The sequence below is a fragment of the Dromaius novaehollandiae genome, chromosome 15, assembly GCF_036370855.1.
Source record: "Dromaius novaehollandiae isolate bDroNov1 chromosome 15, bDroNov1.hap1, whole genome shotgun sequence".
Taxonomy (NCBI): Eukaryota; Metazoa; Chordata; class Aves; order Casuariiformes; family Dromaiidae; genus Dromaius; species Dromaius novaehollandiae.
The window spans coordinates 17,307,805-17,326,788 of NC_088112.1; the positions used below are offsets into that span (position 1 = coordinate 17,307,805).

The following is an 18,984-nucleotide window of genomic DNA, read 5'->3' on the forward strand; positions in this document are numbered from 1 at the left end:
TACAAAAGCTGTGCATTGGCCCAGCAGTGCAAAAACCTTGCCCTCCAGGGTAGGTAACTAACTGAGCTTTTAAAAATCAAAACAATATTACTTTCAGGTTTTGTGAAAGACTTTATTGTGTAACTACCACATGTGTTCAGATACTTTCAGAACAAGTATAACTTCTTATTTTTAAGTATAGTGAAGGCACATTCATTAACACTCATCATAAAGCTTTTTCTGTAGACAATCCATAAATTGACATTTCTTCTCTCAGAGCAAATACAAAACTGTACACTAGCCCCTATAACAAGTGGGAACACCTGAAGTGAAGTTACAGTAGAACCATGAAGTTAATGTGCAGAAAGTGACTTTTAGAGGGATCAAGTTAGCATAGAAATGCTATGTACAAATTTTAGTACAAATAACTTTTTTTATAAAATCAGAAAAGTGAGTTTGCATTTTAATTTCAAATAGAACTTTAATGGAAACCAACACTTGATTAATTAATTATTCCAGTTAGAGAAACATTAACTTGTGTAATTCATACAAGTTTTTACATTGACATTTCCTACAGTGGAAAATTTAAACACCCATCTGCTGCACAGAAGGCTCCTGGAATTCAGAATTTAAAAAATGGCTACTTTTCCAATGTTAGAGTGGTCCTCTTGAGGTTACCAGAGCTTTAGGAGGAATTAGATGAACATCGCTGAAGTAGTAAAGTGTGACAAGTATCACAAACACGGACAGGTTTAGGATACGATGGCAGTGCAAGTTCATTACTGGAACAAGTGTTGCAGAAGATGTCACCACAGTTTCTGCAGTGATGCTGCAAACAGAGTTAAAGTAAGCACAGCTGCCTAAAAGTTAAGCATGCCAAGAAGATTAAGACTTCTAGTGTCCACTGACACCACCCCCCAGTCCCTGATCAGGCCTACCCCTTACTGCACCATTTTCTATGCAGAGCACAGCATACCAGGCCTCCCCTAGCTGTCACAAGCTGTTCAGCAGCCCAGGAGGCCAGCCATCGACGCGCACAGCCTGTCAGCTTCCAGCCCTCGTTACACCCAAGCCGACAGGGAAATGAGATGAACCACATTATGGGACAGAATGCAACCCACAGTATCTCCCTACCAAGAAAAGGGCCCGAGTATGATAGTCTGGGTTTAAGTTCTCTTTAAAAGAAAGTTACTGAACTTTTAAGACAGGGAATACTGAACTACTTCTTGATTCCATGATCATGCCAAAATCTGGAATCGGAGCTGTCAATTTTCCCCAAACTAAGAGTGCCATAAAAGGCAGTTTTTGTTTTTTTGTTTTCTGTGAGGAAAGGAACAAGGTTAAAAAAAGAAAATCAACTGAATAACTACCTTCCTTCTTGAAATAGAGAATTCCTTTTCACATTGCTTGCAGTGTGTTGCTTCATCATCTTTCAGCCAGGTATGACCCTAAGAAATTGGAACAAAAATTCACCATTTTTTAAAAAAAAATATATATATATATACACACATATACACACACACACACACACACACACACACACATATATATACACACACACATATATATATACACACACGCACAGGTTATTTATCAGTAAGTTTGGAGGGAATTTACCAACATTGGTGGCATTTCTCATGAGCCATCTTTTAAGTATAATAAAATGAATTAGGAGTTAACTGTGGGATGAAATCTAAAGGTTTTTAAAGAAAGGCATTTGTTATATCAAAATATCCATGAGATGTAGAGTACCTTTAGTGCTTTATTTACTTCTTTAATATCTTCCATCTTGAGCTTAGATCTGCGGAAAAAAAAACATTTTGTCATATATTAAAATGGAAGTAATTTTTAATAGTTTTACAGAAAGCATATAATAAATTTTAGCTGAGCTTAGGAGAACAGAAATAACATCCCCTCCTCTGTATTTCCACAGAAGACAAATACACAAAGACCACAGGATACAACCTCAATTTTGTATATACTTTTAGAGAAACATGAATTGCACTACTAGGTCAAATCAGAAGTCCCCATAATCCACTGTCCTCTCATTGCCAGAACCTACGAGTAGGTGCCTAGGGAGAAGCACAAAACCAGGGAGTACCACATGCTGCCCGATTCCTCTCCCAGGTTCTGGTGTTTTGCAGCTTAGGGACTTGTGAGCCAGACACGAAGACTGCATTTAGCAGCCTTAGTGAATTCCTCGTTTGTCAGTCAGTCCAGTCTCCCTTTGAACGCACAAACTTTAGTGCCCAGGCTCTCGCACGAGAGTGAGCCCCGCGGCATGGTGGCAGGTGCTAAGAACCAGCTCCAACAACTTCTGAACCTGCTTTTTGCTGCTATCTTATGTTGTAGCATCAGTCACATCCCAGAGCACTGATCAGGGCTGAGGTGCTCACAAGTCTGCACAACTTATTTTATGACCTCTAACATCTTCCCCCTGCCGTGCTGCCTCTCTTAGCCCTTCTCAATTGTACTTCTGTTTTTGAATTGAACTTCAGTTCGATATCTTTTTTGAGACTGGGTATCAGAACCGGATGCAGTATTAGAAATGCAGCCCCCACCATGCATTAAAAGAGGTGCATTCTGTTCTTCCCTTTACTCCCTAGGAACTAACATCCAAGTCACTTTGTGTTGCTGAATATTGGACTAATGCTTCTGTAGTGCTTTCTGTCATGCCCCCAAGACTTCACCAAGTGGCTCATATCTGAGCATCATTTCACACACTGCAAGGATTATTCCCTCTGCAACACTTCAAGTTTATGTGTGTTCAATTTCACCCACCATTCCACTGTCCAGTCACTGAGCCTAAACTCTTAATTCTCCGGTCGGCTCTGTGCTACTACCCGGAACCACTCAGTATCACCAGCAAACTCCGTCACCTCGGCATTCACCCCCTTTTCACGCAATGTGGAAAACAAGTGACAGAAACAATGTGGAAAACGCACAGAATTCCTGTGAGAGCTGGCTTTTTACTGTACTCCATTTTTTCTCTTAGCCAGTTTACCCATTCAAAGATCTTTCCTTAACGTTCATCTCACGGCTGACTAGTTTCCTATGTATAATAGTAATTGCTTCATAAAATTCTCACATTTACTGACTTTATAACTTAATGGGTTTTAAAATGTTCTGTGCGTTGGTTGGATAACCAATCCTCCAAGTCCCATCACTTTCAGGAGTCCAGTTCCTAGAACTTACTGGCTGAGATGAAGTCCCATTTCTTGAAGGGCTTGCTCCTGTTCCTCACAGATTTTCTCTAACTGCTGCTTCTCATCTTGCAGTTTTCTCAGTTCCTATTAAAAACAAGCATAAAATCTCAAGGGTATCTTAAACACCCTTGAACCTAGCCCGAATGCAGCAGTCCTATGCCCACACATGTAAGTGGACAGACAGATACTGATGTACAATTTGTGTCTTCAAAATTTAAACTGATAAATACACAGGAGCAGATTCTCTTCAGCTTGATAAGAATTCGCATGCTTTTTAAAAATCAAATTAAATCACATTATTTTCTACTCTGAAGGCTTGAAAGTGTGTACTTATTATATACAGTTAAAAGACCTAATACATGCTATTATATACAGTTTAAAGACTTAACACAGCCACTGAAAGCTCTGAACTTGCCATTTCCTAGCTGAGCAGGGGTGTCTCAACATAGGACAGTTGATGATGCTTTTGTCCCCAGCTGTCCCATCTCAGCAGCCACCTCTAGCTAAGCCGTCCTATTGTCCGAGACCTACACTGCTTCAAGTTCCTTCTCTTTGCATTTTATGTGCAAGTTTATGTTACATCAGCCAGTTTTCTGAAACCACTCAGAGGAGGAGAATGGCACAGAAGAAATCACTCAGCTAAAGATGCAAGTATTGCAATGGTTCTAAGCTAGCTTTAATCCTGAACAGTGGGCATGCTTGCACTGCACATACCTTCTTCAGTCCTTCCATTTGTTGCAATTCTGTTTTAAGCAGCGTGGTATTATCCTTTTCTTGATGTAGTTCTCTTTGCAAAGTTTGCCTCTGTTCTTTTTCAGATTTTAACTCTTTCTCCAGAGTAGAGCTGTTTAAAAATATGCAGTTCTAAGAAACCATATAGCAGAAAAATATCCTACAGGACTATAAGAATAGCACTGATATAGGAAGAAAGACCCTTATCCAAAAAGGGGCAAAAAGTACTGCAGTGCTCTGGGAAGGGAAGGAATAGGGATGTTACGACAGACATCAAAATTATATTAGTATTTTCAGGTCACAGCAAACAAGTGGCAATGCTGATCAATGGCTATAAGATTTTTTTTTTTTTTAAGTACATATTTGACTACTGGTGTTTAGACAGCTATGTTTAAACTGACACCGTACCCTGAAGTCTGAACAGCAAAAGCAGCCTTTTCTATAGGTATTAGTCACTTACACACTCAGGCTAGAAGCATGACCATATTTACCTCCTGATCTGGTAACAAAGCACTTGAAAGATCTGTTATTAGTCCAGAGCGACCAGATTTTTACTGGTACTCTGTGTGCCAGACTGGATGTTCTGGAAAAACATTTCAAAATCCTCACGTTAGTGTTCATTTCACACGCACTCACTCTGCTTTCCTAGAACTTGTACACTTCCATCGATACTTGCTGAACCCAATATGACTCAAATCTATCACCCTTAGCACAAAAGGGATAGAAAACACTTTTTAAAGAAACTGCAAAAGGGAATGAAAAAAACCTGATCAGATGAAATACCATTTGCTATCCAGTTGGGACATCTGCTGCCGACAAATGTCAAGCCTGCCAGCAAGTTCTTGCTTCATCTTGTTGCATCTTTCTTCTGCAGCCTGCCTGGCCTTTTCTGCATGCTGCAATCTACAACAAAATAAGGGACACGTACATTTGTAGTCAATTCACACATTCCTTACATATACCCTGTAATTTTTATTTTTATTTTTTAGATCTACTGCACAGATCTTTACAGAATGCCAGAACTTAAAATACTAGTGGAGAAAAGAAAAAAATGTGTTGACTGGTTTAAGAATAGGTATAACTCATGTTTTTGCAGAAACAGTTGCTTTTAAAAACTCAGTTTAAATAACTTGCATATGGAAAGAGTTATGGCTTTCAAACTGGTCAGTTACGTGTATGTGTGTCTGGGAAAAAGAACAGAAAATTGCAAAGGGTGATAACAGGAAGAAAGGAAAAAGAACATGTATGCTGGCATACGCAGCCAGATGCTTATGAGAGACAGGTGTTTCACACAGGTACAATGAGAATTGGAAGGTCATTCTATAAAGCCTGGAACGTTTCTGCTAACATTCTGAGCTTGTAATTATTACCTCTCTTCCATTTGTTTCATAGCAGACATCATCTCATTTGTTTTTCCTTCAAAGGATGATATCGCTTCCGTTTTCTGTTGTAACGAACACTCTGCATTCTGTAGGAATAAAGTAAACAGATATTTCCTGTAACACATTTTAGTTTTCTAAAGCACCAAGTATCTGTCACTACATATAAGAAAAAGTGTTTTAGCTTGTTATGGACTGTGCCTGGGTTTAACCAGAACGTACTAACAGAACACCAATAACCACAGATGGGCCAGAACAGTCACTCCTCAACTCACTTTGTTAGAGCTCAGAAAAACTTAACTGTACTAAGTTTTGACCTAAGAGAGCATCTACAAGCCAATTTTTTTATTTATTTAGAAAGGAATTTGAGGAAAGAAATTGTCACACTACATAAGCAAGGCAAGTAGATCAATTATGTTACTATTATAATCTGACTGTAACAACTGCCCTTTAAGGTACTTGATAGTGATGCTACTGTACAGAACCAGGAAGCCAAAGAGCAGCTTCCGTATCAAGAAAATTCTGCTATTCAATGCAAAGGCATGCACTGACCCACTCGGGTTTTATTTGCCATTGCTCTGTAAGTTTGTGTGCACCTGTGTAGGAAGAAAAAGCCAGGACAAAGCCTGAACAAGCACTAGGAAACAGGCCAGAGAAATCCCCTAGGCATGGCGTTTCCAGCTCCAGGGGAGGGAAAAAAGTCTAGGTAACCTCCTGTTTTCATTAACAGAGACAAGCTCTGTATATTCTGTGCAAACAATACTGCTCCATCATTTCCTTGTAGAAATGCCTACAAGCTTATTTTCTTGTCCAGCTGAGTTTAATGAAACCCCTAAACAGAAGCAGAAAAAAAAAAAACACGCAGCAGAAGCAATCCCCAAGCCCTACAGTGTGTATGACCCAAAGGCTGGGGAGCAGAAGTCTAAAAACTGCCAAAGTAGGGAAGAAACTGAGGGGGAGGAGGAAGAAGGGACACAGGCCCAGCAAGCAAAATGTTTTCCATCTTACTTCTCTAACATCTTACATCCAGAAAGCCGGGTCTTATGCTAAAGGAGGGTATCACAGAACACCAAAACCAATCCAACAGCTTTTTAGCAGCTCCAGGGGCACCCCCGACCCCAGACCTCCCCCTCCCCAAATCTCATGTTTCCTTCCCGCTGCCTGTAGCGCTCATCTCACCCTTTGGTGCAACCTCCAGAAAGTAGGCAAGAAAAATAACTATTAGTTTTCTATTGATTTAGAGAGGCATGTTGTTGGCTTCTATGGTAAACAGTGTTAAAGCTGGTGCAGGTGAGAGGCAGGACAACACAGATGGGAAGAAGCAACACAGTTCTTGGCTGCAGTAGGTAACTGCATCATTTGTTAAAAGCCTAATCATTCAGTGGCTAGAATAAAGGACCCTTGAAACCACCTTCTCCCCTAGGAGAGCTCTCCATTTGTCTCTGAGAATTTGCTGGATGATCCTATGACATACCACACAGCATATTCAAGGAGACTTACTTTCTGTCCAAAGACACCCAGTTTCACATCACCAATGAAGCATGGTATGAGAAGTTAAACAATTCCTTCTACAATTTTAAAACAGAAATTCCTAAGAAAATTGATGCATAAGTATTACTTCAGAGCTATATATGTGTACATGCCCCTTTGTGCATGATTAACAGGTGAAGAACACCACGAGAGATGCTCTTTCTGTTCACCATTATGTACATACCTGAGATTTGTGGAACATCTGCAAGTTAATAGCTTTCACCTCTTCTAACTGTTGGCGAAGTGCAACCAGGGTGTCTTGTTTCTCATGAGTATCTTTTTCCAAAAGTTTCATGGCAATTTCCATTTCTGTTTTCATTCCAATCTGTAACTCCAACTCTTTCTCTAGTTCCTTACAAAGAGATTTCCTAGTTACTGCTATATAGTCATGCATCAGGGATAAGTGTTTCCAAAACCCATAAAACCCTACAAAGGAACTACATATTACTCTCTAATACTAAGCAGTGATTTTTACAGAGAAGATACCATGGCAAGTTAGTAAGAACAAAATGCTATTTGAGACTTTATTTCAGGTCTCTGCATCATACCAGGTGATCTGCACCCTTGCTCTGGAGCGCAGAGTTCAGTGTGCAACTTGGCTGCCTTTCAAATGAAGCACTTTCCTGGCAGCTGGAGATCTGCTGGTTTAGAGAGCCACGGGCTCCAGGAAGCCTTGTCAGCCTCTCCACCAGTCACTTATTAGCAAAGTTCACCATGGAGGTGATTATTACGCATATGCCATATTTTCATCCATAAAGGCAGATACCCTTCTTTGTGCTCTTATCTTAGTCTCCAAGAGCCTACCAGCATTATTACAGCACAAAGCGGAAGGCCTTTCATTTTCAGCTTTTCAAAAAACACAGCTTTCCAGTTCTTTACAGACACTGCAAGTGATTTATGTTCAACATCCTGCTTGCAAATCCATTATGAATTCAGGATAGTTGCAAAAAGTTTGCAACACTACCTCAAAGCAGACAGAATCTGAGTCTTTCATTTCACTTTCCATAGCTAAGTTTCCTCACCAGCCTGATTTTTTTTTCTTCTTTCAACTGCTTCCAGACATCACTGTACATTTCATCCAGACCCTGGCGTGACTGCTTATAGGTATCCAATTCTACCTTTGTGTCTTCTTTTGTTACCTACAAGAAATATTAGCAAAAAAGCTGTGTAAGATGACAAAACTATGTATTTAAAGTTTGCCTCAAATTCTTCTGCAGAATACAGTATTTCCATGTGCTATTTCAAACAAAATCCTATTATTTTTACAATTAATAAGCTGGCAAACATTAAGAAGCAGAAATTTCAAAGAATAGATTAAGAACAAAAAGAAACCTGTATATTACTTTAAGACCCTCTCCATTTTGCAAGTACATATTTAAGTCTGTAGTAGAGAACAGCAAAACCTAATGTCTGCACATATTATATATACACTAATAAGCAGTGATCAACAGTAGCCCGCAGTATGACCGTATATTTAGCATTCAAATTCAAAGTGGTTTCAAGAGCACTGAACTACAGTTGATCAAAACCAAGGGCTTATTTTAACAGTTCCCATGATCTTTAAATAGGTGTCCTACCTCCACGCTTTTTTCGCTCCGTTCACGAATTAATTCATTTTGTTGTTTTAACTGCTGCTGCTCTTCCTGAAGTGATCCAATTCGGTCAGTTGCTGCTGTGAGCTGTTTACAAAAGGACCATGTCAACATTTAATCACTATACAACCAGGTAACATCTGGAAGAGTTCTAAAGTTCATAGCTTAGTTTTTGTGGCAGATGCACTGCTCACTTCTCTCCCTGGCTCTTTCGTTCTCCCCAGAACTTGTTTCCTTTGCAACCATACTCACTCTACAGCCAAACTTAGTAAGCCCACCAGTATTTGTTCACTTTAACCTCTACTTCATGCTCTCATCAGTTATTCTGAATATTTGCTGTATAAAGAAATGCATCTGAGTGCAAGAAAGCATCATGCACAGCTGCTAGAGAAACCAAGTTAATTTGTGCTGTTCTTTGCAAATATTCATTTACTGGTGAGGTAGCTCACTGGACTATCACATTAACCTCTTTCTTTGTATATGAGTTACGGCCTCTGTTCAGTCCTAAAATGAAGCGTATTTATTATTCAAGTCCTTTGGATTTGGGCCTGAGGACCATCTTAGGTTTGTGGTGTTCATTCAGGAATGAACTGGAAGACATATGGCAAATCAGGGCTACCATCTACTGATGAAGACTTAGGGCATTTTAATGGGAAGATAACCCCAAAAGGACTGGAAATTGGACTACACAGATATACACTGAACTTCTAAAGGAAAGGAGGAAACAAACAAATGAACAAAAAACCCAAACCAAACCCGAAACCCTTGTCATGTGTGCTGTGGGATTATATTTCGGTTCCCAGCTAGGAAAGAGTTCCAAATTGCAGCGCAATTCTTTATTTCTCTTCTTCTGTCTTCTATTCCAGTTGACATTAAAAATACATACAAAAAGTGTGTGTGCAGCAGGAAGGAGGAGGAATCATGTGCATTAGTAACACAATTAGTTTTAGCTGGAGACACCACTGCACCACCGCAAGAAGAAAAACTTTAATTAAGGAAACCCTGTCTAACAAATAAGTGCCCAGAAGCATTTTAATTTCTAACATAATACACAAGCTTTCTGCAGAGCTTGCCAAGTGTGCCAACTCATACCAGTCTTATCAATCCCCCACACTTCATAAGCATCAACTCAAGCTTTCTAGGTCTAAGATAAACTCTTAGGGAGTTTTGCCACTGATAGCAACGAGCTAAGAAGGGAAAATAGGAAGGTTTATAAAAAGAAATATTTAACAGACTAGACACAAACCTCTTCCTGCAGTTTTGAATTGGTCTTTTCTAAACAGTCTATTTTGTTCTGAAGATCTGCAACTGTGCAACTACAACAAGGAAGAAAAACGTATTAAAACAATATAAGAAATGTCAACATTCAGCATTTATTCCCACCCCCAATTTTTGTTACTATCTTGTATTTGTTGACAATGAAATACTATGGTGAGCTGGGAAAAACCTAGAGGAAGAACAGTTGTCTCTTAAGTTATGACAGTACATAAAATAGGGTGCCAAGTATAGACAAGCATATTAGTTTGTGGCCCTGTTCTAGCCTAGCTTTTGCAGTCTAACACCTCTCTGATGTTCAGGAGGATAAGGGAAGGCTGTTCCTCCACTGGGCAACCCATGAGAAAAGAGCACAGAGTCTTCATCTAAAAACAAACATCCAGATGCACTTGCAATAATTTTCTCTTTAAAAAGAATCTTCAAAATCATCTGTTAATCATAAATAAGTCTCAACCCCCTCCAACTATTATTAAGACTTTATTTTTCTGCATTGCATTCTGCATCAGAAGAGCAAGATTATAAAGTGAAACTAAGATTTTTGGCAAAAAAAGGCATTTCAATGTCAGACAAAAATCTACAAGATCGACAACAGAAATATTTAAAGCCGTACTAGAAGAGCTAAACAGAACAAGTGTTTGTACATCAGAATAGACAAAAACCTCACCTTAGATGTCGGTTAAGTTCTTCTACATAATGCTTCTGGTCAAGCACAGCAGTAATCCCTCCATCTCTAATTGTAAAAATGAGAACTGATTTATTGAGAAGAAACTTCTCTTCACTCTAAAGAGTTAGCTTGTACTAGGGTTTTCAGCATAGACTTGCAAACGTATCTGAGTTGGAACCTTTTTCTTTTCTTCCCCTTATAAAATTACTTGTGCATGAACCAGGCTAGAAGCAGTAGGAAGGTAAGATATTTTTTAGTCAGAATATCTGGAAATTACTGGGATACCATTAAGATTTCAGAGGTGAAAGGATAGATTTCCAGAGCAGCAAGCATTAGAAAATTGTATTACATGTCCCCTATAACAGACTTCGTTTAATCTTACATGCTAAGCTTGGAAAAAATACATTTCCTAAGGCTGGGTAAGGGAGGGGAAGGGTATCTGGATGTTCTATAAAGTAATTACTTTTCCATTCTGTTTCACCTACAGTCAACTTGAGTACAGTTCTCAAAAAATATTATGAAAATGAAGAGAACTGGAATATGCTTTTAATTTAAGAAAGTGAAACTAATTAAGCACTTTTTTTGTACAACATGAAGTGATAGAGGCTTTCAAGACACATTATTGACCTGAAGGTCCGTCTTTCCTTTCAGAAGGAAAGGGCTAAAAGTGATTGCAGGTACTACTGATCTCATGCCATACTCCCTTTATTTTGTCTCTTTGTCACTCCTCATACTTCGCATTGCTGTATCTCCTCAGCTGCTAAACAGTCAAGTGCTCTGAAGTGCAGGAGGTAAACAAACTATGAAGTCCTCTCCCTCCACGAGTCTTCTAGATACAGTGATACTACCAGTTACAGTCTACACTTCACTGAACACTTCAGTAAAAAGCAGACTGTTTTTCCCCTAACTGACCTCTCCCACAGAGACAGCTACTTAATCAAGAGCATTTCTGAAACAGTTCAAGGCAGTGTTTTTGCAGGTGGCCTGGCAGATCATATTGCCTACAAACAAACAAAAATGCTACCCGAAACTTCAGGTGCTCTTAATATGGTCCCAGCTTCAGACACAGACTCTCCACACTGTATTGCTGTTAAAATTACTATAGTTCAAACTTTGAAAGCTAGTACTTTTGTTTAACTAACAAATCCACTCAGAATTCTCTTTTTTGGATAATTAAAAGAACTGAAGGCATCTGTAGCACTGACTGTCTGAAAGTGTTTTTTTTTTTTTAAATAATAATTATGAATCAGTAATTCACCAAACATACTGTTTGCCATCGCTGTCCTGGGTTTCCTTAAGGTACAAGGAAAAATCAATCACTCCAACCTGAAAAATAAATTTAAGACATTAACATATCTTCACACTGAAATTCTGAATAGCAGTATGCATTACTTTACATTTTTACCTTTTCCAAATATAAAATGTAAGTTTAGAAAGAAAGCTAACACCTATCTTCTTCCCCACTGAAGTTAACTTGTAAAAGAGCTGCTGTTTGTCACAAAAGCATCAGAATGAAGACCAAAATTAATGTGCTTAGTTTCCTAGCAGTTATTAATTTTAACAGTGATTCCATGAGATCCTACGGAAAGACAGATACTAATGTCATGTTTCCCACACTGAATAAAAAAAAGGTACACGCTCCTATATGCGACACATAACATCAAATTAAACACAGAAACTGCATTTGCTTGAACCACAAATACCCAAAACATTCATTACACACCTGGGCTGTTTATTAAAGCAGTAAATGCATGTGACATCAAAAACCCACCCAAAACAACCCCCCTCCCACAACCTGCAAAACAAAAGCCCCTAAAACTCCAGAAAATCCAAAGCTTAAACTAGCAGGCTAATCTTGAAAATATATTTCCTGTAATTAGCTTAGTTCATTTTTGATTTCTCATAAGGCATTCAAATGCCTGCTTATGAAACACAGACAAAGCTAACCCAAGTTGTGTACCAGATCTAAGAACTCTGGAACCATTTCATTAAAGTATTTATGGATGTACTTAATTGTTAATGGAATCTTTTAATAGCTGATTTTATTTAAAGTCTATTCTTTACCTGGGAATCCAAGTCTTCTCCTTTCAAGCAAAGGTTTGCATCAATAACATTCAGTCCAACTAGCAGACCCACAATAACTGCTCCTTCCTCTTCCATCATCAATGCATCAGGTTCATAAAATTCACTAGAAGAAACATTATAAGGCATCACTGCACATCATAACAATTGTAACGGCACTTCCATCACTGAAGTCACATAAATGGCAATGTAGTCCTTATGCAGTAAACTGGCGAGGAGGGACTGATCAGCCTATGTGTTAGAGCTGTATAAGACAGAAGCAGCAGAGCTTGCACAGAAAAGTGTTCTACGTGTTTATCTGCAAATTCACTGCAAAAGCAATGAACAACTTGCTCCTCTGCAGGTTGCAAGAAAAAGCTTAAGCTACTCAATTAAAGATCTCTTACCATAGCAATGCAAGTTCAGTGAATACAACCTACATGTGTCTGTTCTGTTACCTTAATAGATGCTTATTGTCCAAGAGTACTTTGAGATAATCTGCCAGTTTCTTTTGCATGAGTGCAAGATAAAGCCAAGCTCTTCCTCTTCCTACAGCAGTCCTAAAAGGAAAAGTTGCAAGTTTTGGTAAAACTAAAATGTTTTAATAGGTAATTTCATGTAATTCAAAATTCTCCCTTTAAGAAGAGAGAGGAAGATAGATATTTATTGAAACACAAAATCCTAAGGGAAATGAAGTGTTGTCTCCAGAACACAGAACCATTCCAGTACATCCCACTGCTTCACTGAAGGAAAAGTATCTTGTAAAAACTTTCTAGATTGGAAAGGTAAACAATACTTTGACTAACTCATAACCCAAACACTGATGCAGTCTGCTAGCATGAGAATCTAGGAGTAATACTAGCTTCTTTTCATCATCCTGAATTACCCAAAATAAATATCATATGCACACACATAGTTAAGCAAAGCCATACAAGTGATGGAAAGAGAAGGAAAGAAAATATCTGTGAAGACTCAGCAGCAAGCTTGTAGAAGTTCTCAAATGCTATTTTTAATCTGACAGTGCTGTTGAGTCAGAAGTGCAGAATACCTTAAGATGTCCTCTTTACCTCTTGGAAAAGCCAATGCTTCCAGCATACGCTATCTTTCCGTTTGGGAATAAGATCTCAATAGGGCAAGGTGAGAGAGTACAGGAAGGATTCTTCTTCCCAGAGGTATAAATGAATTGCATCATCCCAATAATCAACTTACTTCAGCTCTGGCAGATTTTTAACACTAGTTGCTATATCTGATGCTTCAGGACACAGTTTCTCCACTAGCTCCAAAGGACCAAAAAATGATTTGTTCTGTCCAATAAAAGTCTTCTTCACTAAAGAGAGTACAGAGAGGAGTTTGTGAGGAAAAGCGACAAGCTTCCACCTCCAACAGCGCAAGTTTTAGTCTACGTTTTACTTCATCTTACCACCTCCTCATATGTAAATGGAAATGGGATGCTAAAAAAACCCCTTGACCATTTAGGCAACAGTCAATACAGGGCATATTAGAAGGTAAGCACATAGGTGTATCGGGAATACCGAATAACATCTTACAGTGTATGCAATTAATATTAATTTCATGTTCAAGTCCAACTGAAGAGGCAGCGAGGCAGGACGCAGCGGCGTCCATCCCCCTCCTCTCGTGACGCCGCGGCGGGAGGACGCGGGCACTCACCTTTCAGCCCGTGCTTGAGGCAGTGCTCCAGCACCACGAAGAACTGCTGCAAGGGCGGGAAGTCTGAGTCCAGGGTGCGGCCCAGGCTCAGGGCTGACTGGATCAGGGTTTTGATACTGAGCTTCATCATGTTCATGAGGTTTGCGCGCTCCTCCATCGTGTGGCAGCGGACAGCTGGGCCGGGGGGACACAGGCGGGAAAAGGAAGAGGAAAGGGGGGCGGTGAGCGAGGCAGGCTCCCCTCTCCTGCTGTCACAGCAGCCACGAGCGCAGCGCCGCCGGCCCGGCCTCCATCTTGCCGAGGGAACGGCTGGAGCAGCGCGGGGGTGCGAACAAGGCCGAGGCGGCCCCCCCTCTCCCTTCCCGCCCCCCTGACGGTCTCTGTGAGGAGCTCGAGGATTAACACCAGCCCCCGGGCAGCGGCGGGGGCACCTGCCCTCGCGGAGCCGAGGCGCGGCGGCGGCGGGGAGCGGCCCGGGGCCGGTGCGGGGGGCGGCCGGGGCCGGCGCCCTTCCCCGCGGGGGCGCTGCAGGCTGCGCCCACGTTACCACAGCAACAGCCCCCCCCCCCCCCCCCGCCCCGGGAACTCTCGCGAGACCCAGCGCGGCCGGGACGAGCCGCGCGTGGCGGTAGGCGCCATTTTAGAAAGGGTTTCCCCTGCGTCGGGGGCAGCGGGCGCCCTTCGTTATTGCTGCCGCTTCCCCCGCTTGCCGGGCCGGTGCTGCGGCTCCCCCCACGCCTTCCCGAAAGGCCGCAAGGCAGCTGCAGCTGTGTAGGCGCGGGGAAGGATGAATACTGCACCCCAAACGCCTGCAGCCCAGGGAGGCCCGAGCCTGCTCGGCCAGCCGCGCCGCTGCGGGGGCGGCGGTGAGGGGCGCCGTGCCCGCTTTCCTCAGCACAACCCCTGCTTCCGAGGGGGCACTCTGCCCCCTTCCCCTAACGGGGGAGGGCAGCGCTCCTCCTCCTAAGCTAGAGGAGGGGCGAGACAAATGGGCTGCCAGCTACTGCTTAACCTCTGCCAAGGCAGGCTCATGGGTCTGCGGCTGGCAGCATCTGCCAGGCTAAGTAAATGATCTTTTGAGCCAACGATGTTGCATTAGGAGAATCCTGCTCTCATCTGCGGATCAAACATGGTAACACTCCCTGCAGAAATAGCAGTCACAGAAGACCAAGATTAACAGGTAGAGCCCCCTGCATCAGTCACATGCGAGATTGCTAATGCTATTCCTAACAGCATGCAAAAGTCTTTGGGTACTAATTTTCATTATTACCTTCCTTATTGCACACAGAATGTTAATTCAGGACTACTAATGCACAAAATTCTTCCATATCAGAAGAGCCAAAACAGAGAGTCTAATCCAAATAAAAAAAGAAGCACAAGAAGTCTTGTCTTCTTAGTAGGCTGTTTCTAACATACCACTATCTACAGTCAGTATAGTGGATGCCTCAGAACTGCTTATAATGTCTGAGATGAGACTGAGATATTTTGAAATTCTGATGTCAGCATTACCAGGCTACACATTAGGAACAGAAAAAAAGCTGGCTGTAGAAATAGGAGTTCAGTGGCCTGCCTTAAGTGTTAGGATGCTTGAGTAGCAACTCATCAAGTTATTTTGATGGTTTTCTGAATTTGTATTTTTAGTTGTCAGGAATCTTCTGCATGTAAGCCTTGCTCAAGAGATATATATTGTATTAGCCACAAGTCTTTTTTTAAACTAACTTAGTGAATGAAAATTTATTTATGAACACAATTATCTGAACTAATATTTAAACTGTTGCAAGTTTAGACAGTCAAGTGAATCTTTTGTACAAGTTGGTACATGCAAAATACCCAGGTATTAGAGCAGCATGGATTACCAAAACTAGGCCTGGAAGATTAGGGATTAAGTTACTTAAGTGCAAAAGATCACAGACATTATGATGCAATCATTAAAGACATGGTCACACAGTCTCTTACATCATCCAATTCAACAGATTTGTTTTAACATCATTCTGAAGCCCTGCGCCTTGTTTACTGCGCACTACTCAGCAGACCTTGAAGTAGGAAAAAAACAAGCATGAAGAAAACTTGACAGTTCTCCCTCTCTAGGTCTTTTAAGCTGCAAGTCTTTCCTGATTTGTATTTAGATTGGTAGCTCCCCACCTTTCCAGCCAGGCAGGAGAGTTCCTTCAGTGGCAGACACTAGTTTTACGGTGTGCCTTTCCTTTTCTATCTATCCAACTTAGTTACTTTAAAAGTGATCAACAGATCTGAAGTAGCAGGTAGAGGTTATAAAAATCTCTGGAAAAGATGGCAACAAGGAACAAGTTGCTAGCACTCCACAGGTCCTCTTGCAGGCTGCAGAACCAGGTTATTTATTAGAAATACCTACTTTAAATCAAATTTACTGTGCTTAGTCAAGAGTAACGGTGAAATCATTTACACAGGAGGGCAGAATAGGTCATCTAGTGCCTGTTCACTTTTCTTTTTTTATATCTAAGGTACAAGCAGATTTTTCTCATGGAATTTTCTATAAATCTTATCAATATATTATCCAAATACTTTGAACAATCTGGTGAGGTGGTGCTGTATTCCCTTATTTTACAGATAGGGAACCCCCCCCCCCCCCCAAACACACGCACACCAAATGCTGCATGTTCTGTTGTACTACCTATGTTCATAGCAGTGATCCCAATGCACCTGAAGACACTGGGATATTCTGCCCTTCCTCAGTTTAGATTCCAGGTTCTCAAGCTGGGCATCCAGAAAACAAATCTGTGAAGTTTGGTTTGAGACTGTTTAATAGATGCAGGGAAATCTAAATTCTGCCCTGGAAAACTAGATTATTATTTTAAACTCTCCTGACTATGCAAAAACCAAGGAATCTTCACCCCCCCCCCCAAAACAACCTGTCCCCTCCCCTCCAAACCCCAACAGTAGCTTATTTCACCATACGGCCACGATTCATCCCCAGAGAAATCCAGCTTGCGCACTAAATATCACTAAAAACAAGAAGGTCAGAACCATAACTGAGCTGCACTGGTCCAAAAACACGGCACTAGCCTGGGAGCCTGGAGGACAAGACTAATGTCACCAGTTACTGCTACATTTGATTGGTTTTGTTTCCAGTGTCTGAGTATCACTCAGATGGTATCAAACAATTCAGTTTGCACAAGGATCCAACTAAAGCCCTTTTAATTCAGCTGTAAGAGACTAGTTCCATAAACCCATATGGATTGTTACATCCATAAGTATGGATGCTTAGTTAACTACAGCTTGCTTTATTAAGGAGGCATTTTTAGCATAGTAAAAAAATAATTCATAACAAATCTATTTCTTAGTCTACTTTATGTCATGAAAATCATACAACAACTATAGCTGCCACATCACCTACTAATGCAGTCAGGCTGCTGCTGCTGCGAACTTTAAGGGAGAAGGCAAAAGTAATCAAAAGCCTTATGTGCAGAAAATAAAGTCAACTTTTCCAAATATATTAAGAGTTTAGGATTTTTCTAGTTATAATATATTTCGTTAAGTTCTACATCTGTGTTGTCTGTGTAATTTTGCTTAAATTAAATAATGCAGCAGATTTTTAAAAATAAATTCAGAGTAATAATAATGCATCACTGACACATAAACACCACCTACGGGAGCTAACTTATTTGTGCACCATAAAAGCAAGTTTACTAAATAAACATAACCATACTTGTTTTTGCTGTGTTGTCATTGCTGACTGGTTTGGATATGAATCCTACCAAAGATGCAGACTTCAGAGCATTGCCATAGCTCAGCGCTAAGTTTTCCGAGGCTTTCTTAGCCAGCGACAAGATAGGAGCAGACCATCTTGCCTCTTCCGCAGCTTTCTCTTTTCCCTCGTTTTTCAGCTCAGTTGCATTAGGAATCAGGTTTTTGTCAATAATTTCAAAGTCTTCTTTCTGTTCCGCGGCAGATGGGCTGCAACTCTCCCCTTCAGCCATCTTTAAAGTGTCATATGACACTAGTCATGAGCAATCGAGTTGGCAGGGCCTCCACCCTTCCCTGCCCTCACTGCGGCTTGGAAGCCAGGTAGATAAGAGCGAGCCGAACAATTTTAAAACCGCGGCATGCATAAGCAAGACTAAGACAAGCCTTTCCAGAGCTGTGAGCAGTTTGCCTGATGTTCTGAGTTAAAGACTAGGGGGAGGGAGACTTGGAAGGAGGCGTAAGGGTTTACTTTTTAAACAAGTTATGGAAGTAACAAAAATGCACCCTAGAGTGATTTATTGCATACCATGTTCCTAAACATTATTTTCAATTAGAATCTTTGTAGCATCCTTTGAAATCCCGCTTTTTTTTGCATTTTTTGTGACAACTTAAAGAGATCCCTATTACTCTGTCTATAATTCAAGCCATCCTGACTTGATTGAAGTGGTGGATAGATATGACAGGTTTGGAGTAGTGAAAAGTGCTTGCTCACATCACTGACATTACAAAATAGTTGTAGTCAGTAAGGCTGCTTCATTAGTATAACTTGGCTTCATTTGGTAGAAGAGATTTATCATGAAGGGGAACTGATGCTAGTTGAAAAGTTTGACCTTACTAGGTGTCTCGAGTATCAATGCAGCCTGCAGAGGCGTGGTTTAACATCCATTTTCTCCATCCAGAAACTGTATATACCTGAGATATGTCATTCATTTAATCATGGGTTAGTAAATGTTGCATATTAGGTCTTGCTACACTGAGAAAGTTTTTTTTTTTTTTTTTTTTTTTTAAATAAGAAATGACCAGATTGAGAAGAGGGGAAGGAACAGCAGAGTTGGAGATGAGTTTTAGTAGTCTTGGAGCAAAGGAAATCTTCAGTTCTGTCTCTTATTTGTTCTCACACTATAAGTTATTTTCAGATTTATTCTGTCTTCTAGGCTTCTCAGACACCGAAAATT

The 18,984-nt window shown here is 40.7% G+C and overlaps 1 protein-coding gene across 2 annotated transcripts; it reads right to left on the reverse strand.

Moving 5' to 3' along the window:
• Positions 1–91: 91 nt before the first annotated feature.
• Positions 92–18,081, reverse strand: RUFY1 (RUN and FYVE domain containing 1). 2 transcript variants are annotated; one of them, XM_026122606.2, is made up of 18 exons: positions 17,772–18,081; positions 14,087–14,260; positions 13,628–13,745; positions 12,877–12,978; positions 12,422–12,545; positions 11,625–11,683; positions 10,358–10,423; positions 9,665–9,734; positions 8,404–8,505; positions 7,849–7,965; positions 7,011–7,178; positions 5,288–5,385; positions 4,701–4,820; positions 3,900–4,029; positions 3,175–3,269; positions 1,732–1,780; positions 1,350–1,427; positions 92–808 (listed from the first exon to the last, which is right to left on the reverse strand). In XM_026122606.2, the coding sequence occupies exons 1-18, from the start codon at positions 18,040–18,042 to the stop codon at positions 665–667; spliced, it is 2,085 nt and encodes a 694-aa protein (XP_025978391.2). In that variant the 5' UTR covers positions 18,043–18,081; the 3' UTR covers positions 92–664. The 2 variants fall into 2 exon arrangements, with proteins under 2 accessions (XP_025978391.2, XP_025978393.2); XM_026122608.2 differs by having other exon boundaries at positions 17,821–17,955.
• Between the last annotated feature and the right edge of the window lie 903 nt (positions 18,082–18,984).

Excerpts from the sequence above, each read along its gene's own strand:
- RUFY1 (XM_026122606.2), bottom strand. The coding sequence starts at position 18,042 with ATGGCTGAAGGGGAGAGTTGCAGCCCATCTGCCGCGGAACAGAAAGAA. Across the intron at positions 10,424-11,624 it reads CAGGACAGCGATGGCAAACA|AGATGGAGGGATTACTGCTG; the intron begins GTATGTTTGGTG and ends TTTTACAATTAG. Across the intron at positions 9,735-10,357 it reads GAACTTAACCGACATCTAAG|TTGCACAGTTGCAGATCTTC; the intron begins GTGAGGTTTTTG and ends TCCTTGTTGTAG.